This window comes from Sceloporus occidentalis, unplaced genomic scaffold (genome assembly GCF_023333645.1).
Source record: "Sceloporus occidentalis isolate IW3139 unplaced genomic scaffold, rSceOcc1.0.p SCAF_1, whole genome shotgun sequence".
Lineage (NCBI taxonomy): Eukaryota > Metazoa > Chordata > Lepidosauria > Squamata > Phrynosomatidae > Sceloporus > Sceloporus occidentalis.
In genome coordinates, this window is record NW_028316981.1 from 3750202 (window position 1) to 3770304 (window position 20103).

Consider the following 20103-nt stretch of genomic DNA (forward strand, 5'->3'; position numbering starts at 1 on the left):
AGCTACTGTCCATTTATAATTTGTGAGTGAATTCCACCCCAATTTAAGGCAGTTACAAGGCTGAGTTCCTGATCTCAAAGTTCTTTTTAATAGCCTCTAGCTGCCTTATTTGTCTTTTTAATGGCGGACAGGCTTCCTCCGTGATTTTCCGTCCCACACAAAAAGAAAGTAAAATATTTTGAGTCTGCTCTTGAGATAATAATGGTTTATTTTCCTTCTTATGTTCTTTGTATCTTCTTATTATGGATCCACCTCAAAGAACCAACATTTCCTTCTTTTGGTGCTTTTTTTAACTGCAATTATCCATTTTCAAGCACTCAGAACACTTAGGCAGTTCTTATTCGGCCATTGCTCAGGCCCCGCCTCCACCTCTTCTCCCTGCGGTTGCCAGGCAACCACGGGGAGGAGATAGGACTACAAGCCCCAGAGACCTTTGCGGCCAGAGCTCCCACCCCTTCTCCCCTGGTGACCTCCCTAATTGGTTGGGAGGCTGGGAAGGGGCGGGACTTCCAGCCGGAAAGCCTGCAGGGGGTGGTATGCAGCTAGGGCTGCCATAATTGTCCACTTTTACCAGGGACAAAATGTAGGACAAATTCAAGACCAAACTGTAGGACAACTGCAGGACAAAACTCAGCTCAAAATGTAGGACATTTAAGGTCCACCATTTTTCTTCAATGTCCTACATTTTGGGCTGAGTTTTGTCCTGCAGTTGTCCTACAGTTTGGTCTTGAATTTGTTCCACATTTTGTCCCTGGTAAAAGTGGACAATTATGGCAACCCTATATGCAGCCGAAAATCATGCTCCTTCCTGGCCTCCCAACCAATCCCTAGTGGGGGGGCGCGGCCCAACAAAGGTTGGGAACCGCTGCACTATTGGGACACAATTCCGGCACATGGTGTTGTTAGGGCCACCTCTCGGCAATATTTGAGCTAATTATAATTCCCCTAATTTGATTCTTCCTAACAACATGGAGTCATAGTCACAATCAGTTGAATTGGGGAGTACCTCATTAACAAAAATACTGATTCTCTGTAATTGATGCTATGTTTCATAGACATTGTGTGAATTGCCAAGGAAACACTACTCCAAATAATTCCAAAGTTTAGTGAATGAACTTATAAGTGCAGGATATTTTTAAATGATTTGGAAAAAAAACAGATGTACTGACTTTCCAAACAAAAAGTATTTCACATATTCATTTTATCTTCAGTGCAAACTTTCTGATGCTTCAAAGGGGTTAAATTCAGAGCAAAACATTTCCCACACTTCTGGCACTTTTATGGTTTCTCCCCTGTGTGGATTCTCTGATGAGCCAGACAGTTTGACATCTGAGCAAAGCTTTTCCCACACAGCTGGCATTGATATGATTTCTCTCCTGTGTAGACTATTGAGTTCTTCCAAAGGTGTGACTTCTGAGCAAAAGATTTTCACAATGCTGTTATTTGTATGGTTTCTCTCCTGGGTGGACTGTCTGATGCTTGACAAGATGCGACTTGACAGCAAAACATTTTTCACAGTCTTGGCATTTGTATGGTTTCTCCCATGTGTGGACTATCAAATGCTTCTGAAGGTGTGACTTCTGAGCAAAACATTTTCCACACTGCTGGCATTTATGGGGTTTCTCTCCTGTGTGGACTCTCTGATGCATGACAAGGTGGGACTTGTCAGCAAAACATTTTCCACAGTGTTGGCATTTGTATGGTTTCTCTCCTGTGTGGACTCTCTGATGATTCACAAGAACTGACTTGTAAGCAAAACATTTCCCACACTGCTGGCATTTGTATGGTTTATCTCCTGTGCAGGCTCTTTGATGTGTCACAAGAAGTGACTTATAAGCAAAACATTTCCCACACTGCTGGCATTTGTATGGTTTCTCTCCTGTGTGGACACTCAGGTGATGCCGAAAGAGTGCCTTCCAAGCAAAACATTTCCCACACTGCTGGCATTTGTATGGTTTCTCTCCTGTGTGAATCCTCTGATGCATGAAAAGGTGTGAATTCTGAGTAAAACATTTTCTACAGTGTTGGCATTTGTATGGTTTTTCTCCTGTGTGGACTCTCTCATGATTCACAAGACCTGACTTGTAAGCAAAACATTTCCCACACTCCTGGCATTTGTATGGTTTATCTCCTGTGTGGGCTCTGTGATGTCTCACAAGAAGAAACTTATAAGCAAAACATTTCCCACACTGTTGGCATTTATGTGGTTTCTCTCCTGTGTGGACTCTCTGATGCTTGACAAGCTGGGACTTGTCAGCAAAACATTTCCCACAGTGTTGGCATTTGTATGGTTTTTCTCCTGTGTGGACTCTCTGATGATTCACAAGAACTGACTTGTAAGCAAAACATTTCCCACACTGCTGGCATTTGTATGGTTTATCTCCTGTGTGGACACTCAGGTGATGCCGAAAGACTGCCTTCCAAGCAAAACATTTCCCACACTGCTGGCATTTGTATGGTTTCTCTCCTGTGTGGACCCTCTGATGCATGACAAGGTATGACTTGTCAGCCAAGCATTTTCCACAGTGTTGGCATTTGTATGGTTTCTCTCCTGCGTGGATTCTCTGATGAGCCAGAAAGCTTGACAGCTGAGCAAAGCTTTTGCCACACTGCTGGCATTTATGTGGTTTCTCTCCTTTGTGGTCTCTTTGATGAACCAGAAAGCTTGACTTCTGAGCAAAGTGTTTCCCACAGGGCTGACATTTGTATGGTTTATCTCCTGTGTGGACTAACAAGTGACTCTGACGTTGTGACTTCTGAGAAAAATATTTCCCACAATGCTGGCATTTGTATGATTTCTCTCCTGTATGGACTGTCTGATGTTTCACAAGGTTTGACTTCCTAACAAAAATTTTTCCACACTGCTGGCATTTATGTGGTTTCTCTCCTGTGTGGACTCTCTGGTGTTTGTTAAGTTGTGACTTCTGAGCAAAACATTTCCCACATTGCTGGCATTTGTAGGGTTTCTCTCCTGTGTGGATTCTCTGGTGTATCTTAAGCTGTGACTTCTGAGTAAAATATTTTCCGCAATGCTGACATTTGTATGGCTTCTCTCCTGTGTGGACTCTCTGATGATTCACAAGGGTAGACCTATTAGCAAAATATTTCCCACACTGCTGGCATTTGTATAGTTTCTCTCCTGTGTGGACTCTCTGATGTCTCACAAGAAGTGACTTATAAGCAAAACATTTCCCACACTGCTGGCATTGGAATGGACCCTGTCCTGTGTGGACATTCTTGTGAGAAACAAGTTGTGTGTTGCGAGCAAAACATTTCTCACACTGCTGGCATTTGTATGGTTTCTCTCCTGTGTGAACTCTCTGGTGCATTACAAATAATGACCTGTGAGCAAAACCTTTCCCACATTGCTGGCATTTGTGTGGTTTTTCCCTTGTGTGGACTCTGTGATGTTTCAAAAAGGCTGGCCTGTAAACAAAACATTTCCCACACTGCTGGCATTTGTATGCTTTCTCTCCCGTGTAGATTCTCTGATGCTTCACAAGGTGTGCTAAAGAGGGTAAGGAGAGACAAGATTGAATCTCAGCATTAAGAGAGCAAGGGAAGGAACAATGGTGCTAAGCAAGCTCAAGTAGGAAAAGAATTTGTTGTTAAGTGTCTTCAAGTCATGGCACCTATTCTATCCCTATTGTAGACTTTCCCAGGGGTACCTTCCTGTCCACAGTTTTGCACCTTCTCTCCCCTCCTCACTTCCACTTGCCTGATCCTTTTTCCATTTCTCCCTCCACTCTCCAACTTTCCCACCTGCCCTCATGTCCATCTGCATTATTTCACCTTCTGCATCTGTTCCCTGCCACTGTATTTTATACATTTTCATTCTCTCTCTTTCTCTTTGGCATATATAAAAAAAGCTGTCAAGATGGATCTCTCCCGGCATGCCTTTCCTGAATCAAAGTGACTAGCCACAGAATGACTGCCCTTCACATCATGTATTAGTCCACCGCTCTGTCTTCGCTATATGTTTTATTCTGTTTTTAATAGGTATTTTAATCCTGTGTTAAGGGGGGAATTTGTGATATAATGTTGTGAATGTGGAAATTTTAATGTGTTGTGAGCCGTTTTGATTTTCTTGTCACAGAAAGGCGGGATAAAAATACGTTTTATTTTATTATTTATTTTATACACATGAAGTGTGATGCAGGAAAGAGACACTTTGAGATGCATTTGGTGAGAATGGCTCACAACACATTAAAATATCCACATTCATAACATTATATCACAAATTCCCCCCTTAAACAGGATTAAACATGTTACAATTAAAATTACTATTAAAAATAGAATAAAACACATATTCTTTTTGACTGTCTCATCACAGAAAAGCGGGATAAAATACGTTTTATTTTATTATTTATTTTATACACATGAAGTGTGATGCAGGAAAGAGACACTTTGAGATGCATTTGGTGAGAAAGAATAAACATACAAATAAATCAATATGAAAGGTTGAAGAAGGGAGTCAGGATCCAATTTTGGTGAGGGTCAAGGTCCAGAGAGAAGCCTTAAAACAGCCTTAAGACATCTCTAAGGCAGAGATGGATAACTGTTGGGGATTAAGGGGCCACGCTGGACTCCCAGAGGATCTCAGAGGGCATTTTCCCATTGTTTTGCTCCTCAGTATCCCCCAACATCCTTCTGGGAAAGTGGGGGCAGTTTTGCCACTGTTGAGCCCTTTTTTGGGGCATTGTAGAACCAGGGGAAACAGTTTTCCCAAGAGGAAAGCCAGTCCAGAGCCTAGAAAGACTGATAGAGGGACCAAGAAATCAGTAAACTTGCTCTGGGATGTGTTGAGGAATATTTGGGGCCAAAAAGGTTCCTTTCCATGAAATCCTAGGATTGGCAGTTTAGAAATGAGTATTTAGAATCCTCAATTAAAGAGCTCTAGTGAGTCACTAAACTACCAATTCAAAGATTCTACATGATGTTGCCATGGCAATTAAAGTGGAATCATGGTGTTATGATAATATAGTGTGCAAGGACCCACCATGTCTGTAGGAAAGGCAATGGGTTAAAATTCCTTACCCAGGGAGGAAACATTCTGATAATTTTCCATCATCACCTCGTTGTACAAAAATCTCTGGTTCCGATCCAACAGTTCCCATTCTTCCTTTGCGAAATATACAGCGACATCCCCAAAGGTCACCTGCAATAGAAAACAAACCTCATCCACAGTGTGATTAAGTAAAGGGAGAGGAAAGCACATGGAGCATCCCAAATATTATTTGATCACTTCAGAATATTGGGGCATGTCTGAATGTTCTCCCATCTCTTTTCCTTATCTCCTTGGATCTTGAACAATAAGGCATCAAGGAAAAGAGAAGGCTATAATCTGAGTCCTTGATAATCTAAATTTCTTGTGTGAGGGGAGATTTTGTTTAAAACACGGAAACTCTTCCACATAGAGCTTCCCAATTTGCATTACTAAGGGGCTTGACAGGCTGCACCTTTTAGTGCCATATCGGGGCTGCAGCAACTACATGCCACGACCCCGATCTGGCCTTTCCGTGGTACAAAAAGCAGCCACAAAAAGGTGCCATAGCTGCTAGCACCACAATTTTCTGCGCTACTTTGGCGCTGTGTCATCTGGATGAAGCACCAGAGGAGTGCCGTGATGCTGCCTGCCACGTGGTGCAGTGCTCAGCGTGGTGGCCGAGTTGCAGCATGCGTCATGCAAATGCCATGCACCCACTCTGCCCCCAGCCTGGCCTTTGTCACCAGTCTATACAGTCTGTAACTGGCATAAATCCAGGGCAGCCTCACAAATTAGCAAATGTTTTGGATTTTCAGCCAGTGTGGTCAAGCTCTTTTACTAAATAAGACAGAGACCACCAGAACAGCCCATGAGAACATAAAAATATGAAAACCACACATTAAATCAATAGGAATTGCTTCATTTCATGATGGCTCTAAACCTGAATCACATGCCTCCCTCAACCAAAATGATGGGCCAATCCTGTCTAAAATCCATGTGTTTAATGCTCAGCAGGAATAGAACAAGTCTTCCTGAAGGACACTCTGATGACACCATTGGCAGCAAGCCCAGTCCCACTAGCCCTGGCCCTGAGTGGCTGGGTGTCAGAACCATGCTTGCTGCATGGATTCTGTCAGGCCTTTGTGGTTCTGTGTTCCAAAATTGTATTGTGTTAAGTTTGTGTTTTTATTGTTAATAGTATAGCTAATTGCTTTGGGTTATAAATTTATGGGTAGTTGTGTAGGTTAGCTAGATGTGGGGATGACTTCAGCTGCAGGTGGCTAGAAGAGTTATGGGAATGATAGCTTGTGGAATGTGTGGGATGTAGGCTGAAGAAAGTTGGTGGCTGGTAGTAACTGAAAAGGAGGTAGTTGCTGGGAATGTCTGGGGCAGGGAGAAATAGTGCGTGTGAGAAGGTTGGAAAAGGGGATTGGTTAACAGTGGGGGACAGACTGTGGAAATTGAAGGGGGTGCTAGTTTTGGGGCTGAAGAGCAGAGGGTGGAGTTGTAGGCTTTGAGTTTTCCATGTATTGTTTGGCTTGCGGTGGGCAGGTCTGGCTTAAACGCTGAATGGTGATTTTCTGACTATATGTTTTCAATAAAGTTTTTTGCTGTTTCAGGACAGTGGACTGATCCACAGAAGTTCTAAATTTGTACTAAACTGAGGGGAAGCAAGTTCAAGATGGCAGGAAACACTGATTAACTGAGACACCAAAGGACAGAGGATGCCTTCTCAGTATCCACACTGCATCCCAGACTGACAGACTCCCAATGGCTCCATCACAAAAGAGGAGAATGGCAACCTGTTTCAAAGTCGTCTCTCCTGCAGTTTCTTCCATGGAGGAGGAATTCATTGTATGTTCTCCTCTCTCCCTACGTTTAGAGACTATCCTGGACGTATGTGCACCTGCAAAAGATAGAAATTAGGGTGTTTTGCATCAGCATACATTTATACAGTCTTCCATGGACCACCGAAAAGACAGTTAAATGACTCTGAGAGCAAATCAACTTTCCCTAAAAAACAATAAAAATAAATTGAAGGTATCATAATTTGGGCACATAGTGAGATGACAGGAGTAACTGGAAAATATGATGACATTTGGTAAAGTGGAAGGCAGCAGGAAAAGACAAAAGTGCACTAAAGGTAGACTGATAGGAGAAGGAAGCCAAAATGAAAGACCTGGTTATGCCTGTTCATAGAAGGGTCTCTTGGAGGTTTTTCATTCAACCAATTTTCTGTTTGGTTCCTTCTTTGCTCATTAGAAAATCAAAATCCTCTCTAGCTAGGATATTAACCACAAGATTTAGTTCTAAGGCTAAATGTGGTCCCCCAAGAGTTGGTGAAATACAACTCCCAGCAACCCTTACTGATATGTTATGCTGTCAAAGGAGCAGATGGCGCTGAAATCCATCAACAACTGGAGGGCCAAAGGGTGTCTACCCCAGTCCAAAGAAAGTAGATTATGGCCCCATACAGACTGGCCAAAATAAAGCAGCTTTGGGTCACTTTGGAGGCATGCTGTTTAAATGATGCATGCATCCTAAGAGTCCGGAAGCCATGCCAAAGCTGTGTTCCGGTCCTTAGGACTAGATTGTGGCTTTGGCGCGGCTTCTGTCCTCTTAGGATGCATGCATCATTTAAACAGCATACCTCCAAAGTGACCCAAAGCAGTGTTATTTTGGCCTGTCTGTATGGGTCCTATATACAGTGAGGAAAATAGAAGCAGAGCACTTCTACCTCAAGGTTTTGGAGGCAGCCTGAGGTGAGAAGTGTGGAAAGAGCTTCAGCACCAGAGTTGGTCTTCTTTTACTGGGAAAGATGCATATATATTCTCTCACACTCTCTCTCATGAGCCATTACTGTCCCTCAGCCTCCCCAGAAGGGAGCTGGGTGCCAAGGGGGGCTTTATTTATCTAGTCAAGGTGTTTTTGCCTGGGACTGTCTGAAAGGGGCTTGCCAGGGAAGGAGATGCAAGGTTTGCTGAATGAACACAGATAGAAGATGAAGAGACTGTTGCCTTCAGCCACTCTTTGTCCTCCTCAGCTTCCTAGAGAGGGAAGAAATGTTAACATGGGGGGAACAATGGAAGCTTTGTACTCTGTTCTTATTTCCAGAAGGAGAAAGTGGATGAAGCAGGGAAAAAAGGTCAGGGGGAAAGAAAGTGGGGCAATAATAATGACAAAATGGGGTTTCAGTATTATTATTGTTATTATTAACAATATCCTGCCTTCCTCCCAGTACAGAGACTCAAGGTGCCCAACAAATCTAAAACAGTCCAGGCTGAAATACTATAAAACATGCAAAATATAAGTTTAACAAATAATTAAACAATTCAAACAATTTAAAACATTACATTATTTTAAATTAAATTGAAATCAATTTATTAATTAAAGTTAAATTAAAATGGGGGAGGCAAATACAGGAGAAAAGAGGGAGGGTTGTAGTGGAACCCTCTGTGGTATTAGCTACTCCTCCTAATTTGGTGTCATCTGCAAATTTGATAAGTATGCCCCCAATTCTGTCCTCCAAGTCATTGATGAAGATGTTGAATAGCCCTGGGCCCAGGACAGAGTCCTGTGGGACCCCACTGGTCACTTCTCTCCAGGATGAAAAGGAGCCATTGTGGAGCACCCTTTGGTTTCGGAAGGGCCCTGTGCTGAATTTCCCCTATTCTGTCCTCTGCTCCATTTCCCTCAGATTGAGCACCCTTGACTTTTTTGAGAAGACTGAAGCAAAGAAGTTGTAGAGTAAATCTGTCTTTTTTCTATCCCGTTAGCATTTTGCCATCTTCTCTGTGCAGTGGCCCTAATAATAAGTTTTATTTGTATTTTCACGCCTCTCCCAATGGATTGAAGCGGGATTACAACCAATACATTCCATACAACAATAATTCCAATAACAGTTATCTAAAATTACAATTTAAAACAGTGTGCTATCCAAAAACACTATAATACAATGTTAAAATCTCGTTACATCCTGAGTTAGCTTCAATTCTCTATAGAGTCATGAGGTGAAGTTTTTGTTCAGATCTTTATGGAAGATCGGGGGGGGGGGGGGGGGATGCTTACCAGAACAGAGAGGTTTTTAGTGCCTTCTTAAAGGCATCTGAAGTAGAAATGAGTCAGATCTCTTCCGGAAGGTTGTTCCAAAGCATGGGGGCCATTGTCATATATGCTCTTTGGGAAGTAGTTACCAGGGCTGGCTCGTCCATATAGGTGAACTAGGCAGCTGCCTAGGGCGCCAACCTCTAGGGGGTGCTAGAGAGAGAGAGAGAGAGAGAGAGAGAGTAGCTTTAGTCTGAGGATCATAGAATCAGGCAAGCAGAGCAGTTGCAGGGAGAGAGAGCTGCTTCCTGAGGCTGAAAGAGGGGGAGATGGTTGCTGCACTCTGCAACTCCTGGGCTGCATCCACACTGTACACTGGAATGCCACCGTTTTAACTCTTTCTGGCTCAAGGCTATGGAATTCCGGGAGTTGGAGTTTGTTGTGGAGTCCATAGCGCCTCCCTTCTCCTTCCTTCCTTCCCTCCCTCTTATATTCTTTCCTTCCCCCTTCATTCCTTCCTTCTCTCCTTTTCCTTCCTTCCCTCACTCTTTCTTTCCTCCTGTCCCTCCCTCCCTCCTTCCTTCTTGCCTTCCTTCCCTCCCTCCCCTTCCTTCCTTCTTTCCTTTCTTCCCTCTTCCTTCCTTTCCTTCCTCCTTCTTCCCTTCCTTCCTTCCTTCCTTCCTTCCTTCCTCTCTCTCTTGCCAAGAGAGTTGTTCAGGAAAGGCTTGCCATGGCCTTCCTCTGAGGCTGAGAGTATGTGACTCCCCCAAAGCCACCCAGTGGGTTTCCATGGCCCCATTTCTCCCCCCCCCAATAACTCCTTCCTTCTTCCCAGACTTTGGCCCTATTTTTCCTTATCCACCCCCCTTTGCTTCCCTTCCCACTCACTCATCCTTTTCTCTGATTCCCAGACCCTCTTGTTGTTTGTTGCTGTGTGTCCTCAGTTCCTCTCTGCTGCCTGGCCACCCTCTCTTGGGGTTTCCTTGGCAAGGTTTGCTCAGAGGAGGCTCACCATGGCCTTCCTCTGTGGCTGAGAGAGTGTGACTCCCCCAAAGTCACCCAATAGGTTTCCATGGCCGAGCTGGGATTTGAACCCAGAGTCATAGTCCAATGCTCAAACAACTAGTCCACACTGACTCCAACAATCCACTTTAAAAGCTTGGTCTTCTTCCCAAATTTCTTCACCGCAAAGGAAGGCACCACAAAATGGAAGACATTCAAGAAAAAGGGAGGACAGGACTCAAGAAAAGCTCCAAACACTCCTAGAAATGTAAATGCATGCATCTTAGTCATGCTCAAAATGGAGGATGTTTTAGAATACCTCCAGGACAGCCAAAAAAGACCATTTTAGAGTTGGAAGCTTCAGCTCCTGCTGGGCCAAGTCCAGCTTCCTTAACAACCATACGGCTGTACAACATAGAGGAGGAGTCCTCTGCCTCCTTATACACCATCTCATAAGAAGTGCAGGAGCCCTGGCAACACCACCATGTGTTTCCCAGTCTGCAAAAGGATCCCCCACACCTGTTGGGGTCCTGGGTGCTATTGGGGCCAGAGATGGGAAGGAAGGGGGAGACCAAGGGTTTATGCCCCCATCTGTCTCCTGGCAGAGTCCCAAACCTTATGCTAGGCATAGTGCCTGCAATGGCCATGGCAGAGGCCTCATGGCAATGCCTGCCCTGAGCGAGGGCATTAGATCTGGCAAAGGTTCTTTGGTGGCTGGAGAGAGAGGGCCCCTGGTACTCACCTTTCTCCTGTGTCTTCTGGCTGGCTTGCCTCTCTGACCTTGGCCCTGTTTCAAGCTGTGCAGAGGTGATGCAGAGAAATGCCTTGCCATGGCTTTTGGCTGGCCTGCCCTCTGTACTCTGGCCCCAATGGGCTGAGCAGGGATGTTGAGAAGGGAAGTTTCCATAACTTCCGGCCAGTTTCCTGCTGGCCTTAAACAGGCTGGGCAGAGGTGATGCAGAGAAATCCTTTGCCATGGCTTTTGTCTGGCCTGTCCTCTGAACTCTGGCCCCAAATGGGCTGAGCAGGGATGATGAGAAGGGAAGTCTCCATGACTTCTGGCCAGTTTCCTCACGGATCCCTGGCCTTAAACAGGCTGGGCAGAGGTGATGTGGAGAAACAGACACATGGAGGGGAAACCCCTCACCATCTGTTCCCACGGCTCCCATGTGCTGCAGTGCTGTTTGCAGAAATCTCCTGTGCTCTCACCATGAGAGGGGGGCAGCTTGGAGGAGAAGGAGAGTCATTGGCAAAGCCAAGACCTTTCTCCAATCCTGGGAGCCGTTGCCACATTAAGTCCTTCTTCATGGTCCCAAGGCAGCAAGAGACACGAAGAGAATAAAAGGACTGGAGTGGCAGTAGTGAAGAAGCTGCAGAGCAACAGCAAACACATCACAATGAGTCTCCCTCTGAAGCCAGCTCCCTCTGTTGAGCTGGCAGACCCTGAGCTAGGGAAGCCTGCATTAAGGATGGCCCTTCACCCATGCTCTCGGGGTCGTCTGCCATAGCCACCACCAAAGAAGGGGGGAAAGGCAGGAGAGAGGGGAAGGGAAGGCCAAGAAAACTCTCAAACCGCTTTCGGAGAAGGAAAAACCTTGCTGGCTCAAAGAGACCAGTGTTGCCAATTTCGCGACTTTCACGCGAAAACGGGGACTTTTCAGAGCTTTTCATGTGATTTTCGCGCCTGGCTCTTTTTCAGTGCCTTTTCGGCGACTTTGGCCCATTCAACTCCAGCCTGCTGCAGAGCAACCAATCCTTTGGAGTGTAAGAGTTTTCAGCCAAGAGGGCTGGAGAAAAAACTCTCTCTCTCTTTCTCTCTAATGACTCCCTCTGAGAGCCAGGACGGAGCAAGCTCAACCAACCCCAACTGTTTGGAGGAATAGTTCAGCCAATCAGAGAGAGGACAGTGATTGCCCCCCCCCCCAGGCATTCTCAGGCTCCAGGGGCAAAGCACAGTGGCTGCAGTGCTGGAGAGAGAGAGGCAGGGAGTGAGGGATCTGGGCTGGCTTAATCCCAATTGCCTTGGATTTCCAAGTAAGACATAAGTTTTAAGCACACAAAGGCAATACTTGATCATGGTATCATGGCTTGATGTTGTGGACTTCTGTGTCTGCCTTAGAGTGACATTTGAATTTATGAATTCCTGAGCTTGGGCAGAGTACCCCAAGCCTACCTCTCAGGGTCGTTGTTGTACTGTGAGGACCATTTGGGTTGTGTGATGTGAATGTGATGTCCCTGAGTGTGTGTGTGTGTGTGTTAGTGATTAAATATGCCTCTGAGCATGGGCAGAGCACCTGGTAAGTTGGCACCCCTGCCCTGTCTCCCCAGAATTTTGTTTTGTGGCTCTCTTTTGCATTCTCTTTTCCATTGCCATCCATACTGCAGAAATAATCCAGTTTGGCACTGCTTCTAACTGCAAGGCTCCCTGCAATGATGGGATTCTGGGCACAACAAACCACCAAGCCCAGAATTTCATGCATGGAGCCCTGGCTGCCGGTAAAAGCAGTGTCTCAACATGTCACAACAAACTACAATTCCCAGGATTCCCTGGTTTGACAAGGGAATTGCCTCCACGCTTCCAGATTACAGCCCCAGAGAATGAGTCTACAGGATATCAGTGTTGCCAATTTAAGTCCAGTTCTTCAGCTGCATTTGGATTTAATAATGATAATAATGGTGATGATGATGATAGAGAGATCTTGTAGCACCTTTGAGTCTCACTGAAAGAAAAGTTGGCAGCATGAGCTTTCCTAGACTTAAGCGTATTTCCTCCGATGCATGGGAATTGTAGTTCATTGTGGCACCAGAGCTCTTTCTCACAGAACTACAATTCCCAGGGTTCCCTAGCACTGAGCCAGGGCAGTTAAAGTGGTCTCAAACTGGATTATTTCTGCAGTATGGATTGGACCTTGAGCATTTTTAATAACGATGGTCCAAAACACTGCAGAAATAATCCAGTTTGTGACCGCTTTAACTCTCCTGGCTCAGTGCTAGGGAATCCTGGGAATTGTAGTTCATTGTGGCACCAGAGCTCTTTCTCACAAAACTACACTTCCCAGGGTTCCCTAGCACTGAGCCAGGGCAGTTAAAGCAGTCTCAAACTGGATTATTTCTGCAGTGTGTCTTGGACCCAACTCAGGCTGCATCTTCACTCCAGACTCCAGAGACAATCCAGTTTCATACCGTTTTTAGGTATGCCGCCATCCACGTGGTCAGGGAGGCAGGCGCCGGCCTGAGATTCAAACCTGTGCACCGCCTCCCTGTAGCCCTGGGCCGGTTTGGAGACCCCCAGAGGGGAGAAAAAATGGTGCTGCTCCCAAAGGGAGGACAGAGAGGGCCCCCCCTGCCTGGCATCCAGGGGGAGTTGAGGGGTTCCGTGGCTGTGGCCGCTCTGCTGGAGGCTTGGGCTGCGGCAATGGGGGGGCCCTCCCTGGCCGAGATGGTAGAGGCCTGGGGGCCCCCGGGGCTGGTGGTGGTGAGAGCATAGGAGTGGTCTGCCTGATCACCCTCCTCAGCCACAGACACAGGGCTCCAAGGAGCCTCTGCTTCCTCCCCCCCCCTCCCTGGAGAGTCCCCCTGTGGCCATAGAGATGGGGGACCTCCTGGACCAAAAAGGCCCTAAATGCAGCAGTCCACTCCGGTAGGAGGTGGGTTCCTGGCTGGGGAGAGGGAGAAGGGGCCCCAGTACTTACTGTGGCCAGTGGAGCCCGCGATGGATGCTCTGGTGGCGCCTCCAGGTCTCCAACCCAAGATGGGTCGGGCGGGGGTGCGGAGCTGCGGCAGCTGACAGGGAAGATCCCTCCTCTGGCCGGGTTCCCTTGGGCTCCTCCAACCCCTGATCCAAGGCCAGCTGCGCAGCCTCCAGAGTCAGGGCGAGTGGCAGGGGTGAGGAGTCCTCTGCAGCAGAAGGTCTTTCCATGAAGAAAGAGAAAAAACTCCCAAAGGAATCAAAAAAGGTGAGGTCGTTCTGAGGAACAGAGAAGGTCCGCATCCTGCTAGGAGCAAGGCAGGAAACTAAACTGGACTTCCTGGGTCGCCCTTCCCAAGAGGAGGCTGGGGGGTCCTTTTGTTATTGTAATTCTGTCCCTGCCTCTAGGAGCTCATGGGAAGAGCAACCCAATTCTAAGGAGGATCTCACCTTCTCCGCTGGGAAAATGTAGTCTCTGTTAGGCTATGAAACCCCACTGTGCGGGAACCTTGGGCAAGAATCACTCTCTCAGCTTCAGAGGAAGACAAAAGGAAAACTGGAAGGCACACAACACACACACATCAGAAATGTAGTCTCCATTGGGCTATGAAACCTACTGTGGTGGAAACCTTGGGCAGCACACTCTCTCTCAGCCTCAGAAGATGGCGATGGCAAACCCCCTCTACAAAATATGTCAAGAAAACCCAATGGTAGGTCACCACAAACCCCCGTGATAGAGTCCCCAGAAAGCACACACACACATACACACAAAGTCACGCTCTCTCAGCCTCAGAGAACGACAATGGAAAATCTCATTTGAAGAAACTTACCAAGAAAGTATGGAATATGGTGGGGAGGAAAAGAAGGGAAGGAAGAGGTGGAAAGGGAGGGAGGACATGTAGGATGCTGGCAGAGAAGGAGGGAGAGGAAGGGAAAGAAAGGAAGAGGGAGTAATGGGAGGGAGGATATGTAGGACGCCAGCAGGGATGGAAGGAGAAGATAAGGTAAGGAAGAGTGAGGAAAGGGAGAGAGGACATGTAGGACACCAGCAGGAAAGAGGGGAAGGGAAGGAAGAGTGAAGAAAAGGGAGGAGGACATGTAGGATGCAGGCAGGGAATGGGGGAGAGGAAGGGAAAGGAAGGAAGAGTGAGGAAGGACATGTAGGATACTGGCAGGGATGGAGGAGAGGAAGGGAAGGGTGAGGAAAGGGAAGGAGGACATGTAGGACACCGGCAGTGAAGGAGTAAGAGGATGGGAAGGGAAGGAAAAGTGAAGAAAGGGATGAAGAGGAGGGCAGAAAACGCAAACCTTGTTTGAAGGAAAATTTCCAAGACTTGAAGACATACTGCACACATCCCGAAGGAGGAGGAGGAGAACAAATGGTGTTCTCCAGGGGTGTTCTCTCACTGCTACCGCCGCCGCACCAAAAGCGCAAAGAGAGGCGGTGGTGGTGGCTGAGAAGGCCTCAACCCTCCCCAAGCAATGCCTCCCCCAGCGCCAACCCTCCACTACCACTGCCACAGCCGCCACCCCCACTACCACCGCTGCCCCCACCACCTGCACTGCTGCAACTGCCACCCCCGCTACCAACGCCATTACATCCACCGTCACCGCCACCTCTGCTTTGTATGCTTTGATTGAGATTTCCTGCATGGAAACCTCTAGGGGGTTGGACTGGATACCCCTTGTGGTCTCTTCCAACTCTATGATTCTAACCCTCCCTAAGCAACCCCCTCCCCAGGCCCAGCTCCTCAGCCGCCGCCACCTCCTTTTTCTGTGCTTTTGGTGCGGTGGTGGCAGCAGTGCAGCAGCAGCAGCAGCACTGAAGCCTAGGAAGGTCAGGTAGGCCTCACCACCAGGCCCCAATAGGTCTCTCTAGGCTCTGGGGGGGAGAATGGGGCCACCACTGACATTTCCTGTGTGGTGCAGAGAGCAACCTAGATCTTCTAGGCCTTTCTACCTGGGGGGGGAGGGCTGGAGAGAAGGATAAGGCCCTTACCATTTCTTGCGCTTTTGGAACCACAGCAAGTGGTCTAGGGTGGATTTGCCTTTGCCTGCCATCCTCTGAGGCTGAGAGAGTGTGACTTGCCCAAAGGTTTTCTGATTTGTTCAGCGGGGGGTTGCCTTCACCTTCCCTTGAGGCTGGGAGAGTGTGACTAGTTCAGTGGGTTTTTTCATGGCCAAGCAAGGGATCAAACCCTGGTCCTCCTTGACCGCTGCCTTCTGCTGTGCATCCGCAGATGTATTTAGTCTCAGAGGTGCTCCAAACTCTGTATTTGAATTCTATTATTATTATTATTATTATTATTATCTAAAAAAGAAGTTAACAGCATGAGCTTTCCTAAAGTCTGGTTCCTCAAATGCAAAATATTAATGTTTTTGGCCTTTATTTGGTTGTGTCCTCTATTTTTCTTGAATGTCCTACATGTTAAACTAATTTTGTCCTAAATTTGGCCTAAATTTCATCCTACATTTTTTTCTGCACTTTGTCCCAGTTTGATGGTAGAGAATTGTGGCAACCCTCTTGGGAGGAAGAAGAAAAATACACCAAACAGCCCCAGGAAGAAAAGGCAGGGCATTTTTGGGGTGGTTATTTTGCCCACCCCCAGTGTGCCTCTCCCATGGAAACTAGGTCCTGGGAGGATAAGAGAGAGAGAGACAGAGAGAGAGATTGGCATGGAGATTAGGGGGGGGAGAGACTCTTCCATTGTCAGGCACCTGGCCTTCCTTTAAGGAGGAAAGGAGGGAGCAATTCTTTCTCCTCCCCCCAGAAGCTGCTTTTGTTCCTCTGATATCGCGAGATTTGAGATGTATTTCTTAATATTAAATTGTTAATATTCAAGGAAACTTTAACTGAGACCAGAAGATTTCTTCTTTGTCTAACAAAGAGGTACCACCTGTTGGAAACAGAATAGCCCATATATTCTATGACTGAGAGAGACAGCTGGTTGGGATACGTATGAGGTCTATGTGTGTCTATGTATGAGGTATTGCTTTCTGCCTTTTTGCCATACCTTGTTTGGAATTTTTTATATATGTATATATATATATATATATATATATATATATATATATATATGAGATGTATGTTGAACACTAAATATAGGAATGAAGTACAGGGGTTCTGTCCATGGATGTAAATAAAAGAAGTTGAGAGGCTGTCCTTTCTTTACTGGGGTAATCTGAGTAATAATAATAATAAAATTTACATCCCGCCCCTCCCTTACGGATCGAGTAATAACAAATAAATAATAAAAATAAGATGCTCTGGCCCAGTCATCTTACTTTGCAAATCAACAATAAAAACTCGTCCTTGTTTTAGATCCTGTAACTCTTGTTTGGACATTGAACAGAGGGAATATTTGCCTTTTCGAAGGCGTTAACTCTCCCCTTCCCAACCGCCCCCCCCCCCCTTTGCAGCCTCTCTGCGGAACAGAGCTTTTGTCCTTTCCACCCCTTGAAATGTGGGGGCTGACGGGGGGGTCTCTCTTCTTCCTCCTTCCTCCCCTCCCTGAGAACCTTTGCCAGCTCCATCCATTCCTTGAAGAGGACTCTTTTGATTCCTCCCACAAAACAAACCACCGCTTGCTCCCCTCTCTCCCCTTCATAGGGGTCTCCTCTCCCTCTCCCCCCCCCCCGGCAGGGCAGCTCTTCTCCCTCTTTCTTTTCCTACTTACCTCCCCCATCGATGATGGGAGTTGTTTTCAGGGGACGGTGAGTCTCCCTTCTCAAAGGGGCCGGCAGGAATCGGGAGCCCCCCTCCCCAGATGGGACACCTCCTCGTCCCCCTCTCCCCTCCACAAAGCCCCACTTAGTGCGCCTCCTGCTCCACCCTCTGGGCCTAAGTTCCGCCCTCCTCCTCCTTCCCAAACTTCTCCTGCCCCTCTAGGAATCTGAGGCCTCCCCCTCCCCCCCCCCGGGACTCTGTAGGAATCTCAAGGCACCTGCTTTCCCAAATCTGTCTGAGGCCCCTGCTTTCTCCCCTTCTCTAGGAATCTGAGACCTACTCTCCCTCTCCCCCTTGGAGGACACTCTAGGAATCTGAGGGCTCTGCTCTCTCCCTTAGGGGACTCTGTAGGAATCTGACACCTGCTCCCTCTCCCACCTGGAGGAACCCAAACCCTCTGCTCTCTCTCCCCTTGGAGGACTCTCTAGGAATCCTCAGCCTCCGCTCTCTCTCCCTTGGAGGATTCTCTAGGAATCTGAGGGCTCTGCTCTCTCTCCCTTAGAGGACTCTCTAGGAATCTGAGGGCTCTGCTCTCTCTCCCTTAGAGGACTCTCTAGGAATCTGAGGGCTCTGCTCTCTCTCCCCTTGGAGGACTCTCTAGGAACCCAAACCCTCTGCTCTCTCTCCCCTTGGAGGACTCTCTAGGAATCCTCAGCCTCCGCTCTCTCTCCCTTGGAGGATTCTCTAGGAATCTGAGGGCTCTGCTCTCTCTCCCTTAGAGGACTCTCTAGGAATCTGAGGGTTCTGCTCTCTCTCCCCTTAGAGGACTCTCTAGGAATCTGAGGGTTCTGCTCTCTCTCCCCTTAGAGGACTCTCTAGGAATCTGAGGGTTCTGCTCTCTCTCCCCGTAGAGGACTCTCTAGGAATCTGAGGGCTCTGCTCTCTCTCCCCTTGGAGGACTCTCTAGGAACCCAAACCCTCTGCTCTCTCTCCCCTTGGAGGACTCTCTAGGAATCCTCAGCCTCCGCTCTCTCTCCCTTGGAGGATTCTCTAGGAATCTGAGGGCTCTGCTCTCTCTCCCTTAGAGGACTCTCTAGGAATCTGAGGGTTCTGCTCTCTCTCCCCTTAGAGGACTCTCTAGGAATCTGAGGGTTCTGCTCTCTCTCCCCTTAGAGGACTCTCTAGGAATCTGAGGGTTCTGCTCTCTCTCCCCGTAGAGGACTCTCTAGGAATCTGAGGGCTCTGCTCTCTCTCCCCTTGGAGGACTCTCTAGGAACCCAAACCCTCTGCTCTCTCTCCCCTTGGAGGACTCTCTAGGAATCCTCAGCCTCCGCTCTCTCTCCCTTGGAGGATTCTCTAGGAATCTGAGGGCTCTGCTCTCTCTCCCTTAGAGGACTCTCTAGGAATCTGAGGGCTCTGCTCGCTCTCCCTTAGAGGACTCTCTAGGAATCTGAGGGCTCTGCTCTCTCTCCCTTAGAGGACTCTCTAGGAATCTGAGGGCTCTGCTCTCTCTCCCTTAGAGGACTCTCTAGGAATCTGAGGGTTCTGCTCTCTCTCCCTTAGAGGACTCTCTAGGAATCTGAGGGCTCTGCTCTCTCTCCCCTTAGAGGACTCTCTAGGAATCTGAGGGTTCTGCTCTCTCTCCCCTTAGAGGACTCTCTAGGAATCTGAGGGCTCTGCTCTCTCTCCCCTTAGAGGACTCTCTAGGAATCTGAGGGTTCTGCTCTCTCTCCCCTTAGAGGACTCTCTAGGAATCTGAGGGTTCTGCTCTCTCTCCCTTAGAGGACTCTCTAGGAATCTGAGGGCTCTGCTCTCTCTCCCCTTAGAGGACTCTCTAGGAATCTGAGGGTTCTGCTCTCTCTCCCTTAGAGGACTCTCTAGGACTCTCTAGGAATCTGAGGGCTCTGCTCTCTCTCCCCTTAGAGGACTCTCTAGGAATCTGAGGGCTCTGCTCTCTCTCCCCTTAGAGGACTCTCTAGGAATCTGAGGGCTCTGCTCTCTCTCCCCTTAGAGGACTCTCTAGGAATCTGAGGGTTCTGCTCTCTCTCCCCTTAGAGGACTCTCTAGGAATCTGAGGGTTCTGCTCTCTCTCCCCTTAGAGGACTCTCTAGGAATCTGAGGGCTCTGCTCTCTCTCCCCTTAGAGGACTCTCTAGGGATCTGAGGGCTCTGCTCTCTCTCCCCTTAGAGGACTCTCTAGGAATCTGAGGGCTCTGCTCTCTCTCCCTTAGAGGACTCTCTAGGGATCTGAAGGCCCCTGTTCTCCCTCTCTCTCCTCCTTGGGTTACACTGTTAGAAAACTGATGCCTCTATGGTCAACTTTAACCCAATGTTAAATCGCCGAAGGACCTAGGGATTCCTAGACACTGGTCGCTCCTCCAGCGCAACTCTATGGTTAACTTTAATCAAACGCCAGACTAAATGACCTAGAGATCCCTAGAGAGTTCTGCTTCCTAATGAGACAGGGAATCATAGAGTGGGAGGAGACCGCAAGGGCCACCCAGTCCAACCTCATTCGGCCATTAAGATTAAGTGTGGGGGTGGGGGGAGAAAAGTGTCGCCCCCTCTGACCTCATTTCCGGAAGGAGGGCCCAGCTGCCTTTCCTTGGAGGAGGAAGAGGAAGAGAAAGAGAAAGGCAAGGCCCCAGTTTAAAGCCTGGGCTTCTTGGGAAGGGAGGGGGGCGAGGCTCTTCTCCCGATGCCAGGCCTCCTCCTC

The 20103-nt window shown here is 47.8% G+C and overlaps 1 protein-coding gene across 2 annotated transcripts; it reads right to left on the reverse strand.

The window, feature by feature from the left end:
- Positions 1–780: 780 nt before the first annotated feature.
- LOC149320410 (uncharacterized) lies at positions 781–13943 on the reverse strand. 2 transcript variants are annotated; one of them, XM_089500868.1, is made up of 5 exons: positions 13726–13943; positions 9056–9244; positions 6790–6893; positions 5038–5158; positions 781–3508 (listed from the first exon to the last, which is right to left on the reverse strand). In XM_089500868.1, exons 3-5 carry the CDS (start codon positions 6838–6840, stop codon positions 1440–1442), a joined length of 2241 nt encoding a protein of 746 aa, XP_089356994.1. In that variant the 5' UTR covers positions 6841–6893; positions 9056–9244; positions 13726–13943; the 3' UTR covers positions 781–1439. The 2 variants fall into 2 exon arrangements, with proteins under 2 accessions (XP_089356994.1, XP_089356993.1); XM_089500867.1 differs by lacking the exons at positions 6790–6893; positions 9056–9244; positions 13726–13943 and having other exon boundaries at positions 5038–6762.
- Positions 13944–20103: the final 6160 nt, after the last annotated feature.

Coding starts and splice junctions, on each gene's coding strand:
- LOC149320410 (XM_089500867.1), bottom strand. CDS start 5,218: ATGTGCTTTCCTCTCCCTTTACTTAATCACACTGTGGATGAGGTTTGT. Junction 3,509..5,037: donor TCAGAATGTTTCCTCCCTGG/GTAAGGAATTTT, acceptor TACCCTCTTTAG/CACACCTTGTGAAGCATCAG.